The sequence below is a fragment of the Carlito syrichta genome, unplaced genomic scaffold, assembly GCF_000164805.1.
Source record: "Carlito syrichta isolate Samal-C Ts95f unplaced genomic scaffold, Tarsius_syrichta-2.0.1 Scaffold288739, whole genome shotgun sequence".
In the NCBI taxonomy this organism is placed as follows: domain Eukaryota; kingdom Metazoa; phylum Chordata; class Mammalia; order Primates; family Tarsiidae; genus Carlito; species Carlito syrichta.
Window position 1 is genome coordinate 85,925 of NW_007232835.1, and position 3,923 is coordinate 89,847.

The 3,923-nt window shown below is 41.0% G+C and overlaps 1 protein-coding gene across 1 annotated transcript in view; it reads right to left on the minus strand.

The window, feature by feature from the left end:
- WDR82 (WD repeat domain 82) overlaps positions 1-3,923 on the minus strand; it is a 22,455-nt gene that overhangs the window by 14,342 nt on the left and 4,190 nt on the right. The window contains exon 2 of the mRNA XM_008053837.2: positions 2,755-2,852. Within this exon, the coding sequence (XP_008052028.1) occupies positions 2,755-2,852 (98 nt within the window). The remainder of the gene's footprint in view (positions 1-2,754; positions 2,853-3,923) is intronic.

Consider the following 3,923-nt stretch of genomic DNA (forward strand, 5'->3'; position numbering starts at 1 on the left):
AGGTCGAGGCTGCAGTGGCCGGGAGCAGCCGCTGTACTCCAGTCTGGGCGACAGAGTGAGACTCCAACTCAAAAAAAAAAAATAGAACTGGAAAGTAGGAAAATCCTATCCCCCTAAAAATACTAGGAATAAGAGAAAATTGTTGAGAAAACAGATAATAGGATGATACCAAAACGCAGAAAGAAAGCACAGAAAAAAAATTCTAAAAGCAAACAAAACACAGGAAATAAAAAGGTTGAAAGCACCAAGTCATCCCAGTGGCTCACAGGTGTGCTTTCTTTTTTGTGTGTGAGTTGGAGTCTCACTCTGTCGCCCAGACTGGAGTGCAGTGGCCGCTCCGGGCCACAGCAGCCTCGACCTGCTGGGCTCCGGTGATCCTTTCGCCTCAGCCTTCCAGTAGCTGGAACTACAGGTGCGCACTATCACACCCGGCTAATTTTTGATTTATTGTAGAGATGAGGTCTCGCCAAGTTGCCCAGGTGGGTCTCGAACCCGCAGGCTCAGGCAATCTAGTCACCTCAGCCTCCCAAGGCACGGGATTACAGGCTGAGCCACTGAGTCCGGCTACAGGTGTGCTTTCTAATAAGAGAACATTTAACTTGGGAGAGGAAGAAGGGGTATTTGTATGTTCTATAACTAGGCTCTACATGATTTTTCTTACAAATGACTTCAAACTTCTTGACAACAACTACAAAGTATGTCTGATTGTTCTAGTGCTAAGAATTACTCACCTGCCCTAAGAAGAAAAAGACTTCCACCCCATTACCTGGTTTCCCAGAGATGAGCAGGGCGATGCCATCCTCTCCGCCCCACTTGGCAGCTGGCGCACTGTTCCTGGCAAGGCAGTGGCCTGTACAGTTATCTCCTGTACCGGGTGGTATCATAGACCCTCAAACTGTACAAACTACTACCTCAGCCTGGAATCAGGCAAAAGGTTAACGGAGCGCTGGAGGAACTCTTCAGGATGCACTCGAGACGGGAAACGCAACATCCTCATAGTAGAGGCCTGGCAGCAAAGCTGCAAGTGCCACATATTTGCCTCATCTTGTACACATTTGGAGAATCCTCATTTAATCACTCAGAAAAACAGCCCAACAAAGAAATACACCAGTCATTCAGATGATCACAGAGACATATTTCCTCAAGATCCTAATATTTCCTAATGTAATATTTTACATTCTTGTCTAAAAGCATCAACTGCACTGCTTACTTAGAAAGCCACTTCTGAAATAGAGGCATGAAAAGTAGAAATGATATACTTACTAAAAATCAAGTAAGGGCAGAAAAGTCTCATTAAAAAAAAAAAGACTTCTATCCATTTCTGAGATAGGCACAGCCAAATCAGCAGTCTAAAGCAATTCTTGTTAAATGAAATCAGAAAAATCTTACTGTAAAAAGTAAAATAATCAATAAATCATTGTGGTTTTTTTTTTTTTTTAATTGGAGCCTCAATCTGTTGCCCAGGCTGGAGTGCAATGGCATGCTCATGACCACCACAGCCTCGACCTGCTGGGCTCAGGTGATCCTTCCTCCTCAGCCTTCCAAGTAGCTGGAACTACAGGCATGCACCACCATGCCCTACTAATTTTTATTTATTTTTGTAGAGATGAGTCTTGCCAAGTTGCCCAGGCTGGTCTCAAACCTGTGAGCTCAGACAATCCTCTCACCTCGGCCTCCCAAAGTGCTGGGATTATAGGCGTGAGCCACCATGCTCGACCTCAATGAGGTAATAAAAAAAAAAAATCATAGCATGGAAAATGTTACAGCAGAATTACCAAGAATCTATCAACTTAGAGGAACTTATCCCAGGAGAAACAGTTAATGACACAGACCATTTATTACAGAAAAAAATTCACAATTTCTAAAAATAACTCTTTAGACTTCAAAGATATTAGCTTTATTTAAAAGGAAAAAGGGAGAAGGGGCCAGGTGTGGTGACTTACATCTATCATCCCAGCACTTTGGGAGGCTGAGGCAGGAGAATTACTTGAGCCCAGGAGTTCGAGACTAGCCTGGGGAACATAGCAAGACCTCATCACTGCAAAAATAAAAAAATTTAGCTGGGTGTGGTGGTGCACACCTGTAGTCCTAGCTATTCAGAAGTCTGAGGCAGGAGGAATGCTTAAGCCCAGGAGGTCAAGGCTGCAGTGAGCTGTGATCATGCCACTGTACTCCATCCTGGACGCCAGAGTAGGATTCTGACTCAAAATAATAACAATAATAGTAATAATAATAAAACTTAAAAAGATTAAAAAGGGAGAAAGGATAAATTTCAGATCAAAAAAATGTCCCTGGCAAAGATGACTAAGGCCAGTACACTGTTCTTTATGACACAGACCATAAAAGGTTGGACAAACATCTAAAACTCTTCTAACTTCCCTTAAACTATCATAGCTCAAGCATTTGCAAAAACCTGTTGTTGACCACTTGCTTATGTCACATATTCTTTACTCTATTTGTTCTAAAAGTATTAATTTTCAAGATGTGCAATCCACAAATACAATTAGTTTCTTCCTTTTTCCACTCCCCACTCTAAACTGGAGACCTTTCATACTAAGCTTCAAGTCCTTCAAAAGTACTAATGGCTTGCTTTCACTATTCCTTCAGTCATAACAATGCAATTAGCATTGCCAACATCATAGGAAAATATTTAAACTAAAGTAACTGTAATCAAAGAAGTAGTAGTCACAAAGATTCCATGAACTATTTAACAAAGGAAACCAGAACCTTAACTTCCTAAAAAGGCTTGCTTACCGTCTATTTTGTTAGAGCTGTAAACAACCGTGTTTGCTGCATGAGTGTATCTGATGAGGTCCACGCCATATTTCTTACTGTACAGGGTTCTCTTTGGTCTGATGAGGAAATGAACAGAGAAAGAAAACCATCAAAATTCTCTATTGCCAAAATCTGGGTCTGTCATATAAAGAGAAGCACTTGTATGATGTGGTGATAGTGAGGACTCTTGAAAGTTCTAACATTGGAAAGAAACGAATTTCTTCCAAAAGGGAGAAAACAACAGTCAAGTTCAACAGCCATCTAAAGAAAGCTATGACCTCTGAACATTTAATGCCAAGGTTAGGTAGGAAGTAGATAGAAGTAAATCTGAGATCTCAATTCAGTCTTTTTACAATGTTCAAAAATAAGCTTTGAGAAAAAAATACAGTCATGTGCCGCATAATGACATTTCGATGAACAATGGACCATATGTACAATGATGGTCTCATAAGATTACAACGGAGTTGCCCTATATAGGTATGCCATTTTTAATCTTTTATACTGCTTTTTTACTGTACTACTTCTATGTTTAGATACACAAATACCGTTGTGCTATGGCTGCCTATAGTATTCAGTATAGTAACATGCTGTACAGGTTTGTAGCCTAGCAGCCATACCACATAGCCTAGGTATGTAGTAGGCTATACTATCTAGGTCTTTGTAAGTACAATCTATGATGTAGGTACAATGATGGGATCACGTAATCTTTGTTAAGTGACATGTGACTGTATATCTACTAAGGAAGAAAGTCACACCAAACAAGTCCTAACTTACAACAAAGGAATATGAGAATACATCAAACCCAAGAGGCCAGAACTTTTCTTCTTAAGCCACTCATTTAGAAAGAGGCTTTCCCCCCCCCAAGAAGGCAGTGATTTACCAAAACTGAAAACTAATGCAAAACTGCTGGCCTTTCCTAATAAAATCTGTTCTTGCAGGAGATACTCATCCTCCCAATCCTACAGGTCCAAACCACTTGCTGAGCCTTTTAGTAGGCAAGTCTTACTCTCTCTAGCAAAACTAGACAGTTCCTTGTTTTTACTTTTTTTTTTTTTTGAGTTGGAGTCTCACTCTGTCACTCAGACTAGAGTGCAGTGGCTGCTTCCGGCCACTGCAGCCTCAACCTGCTGGGCTCCAGCGATCCTTCA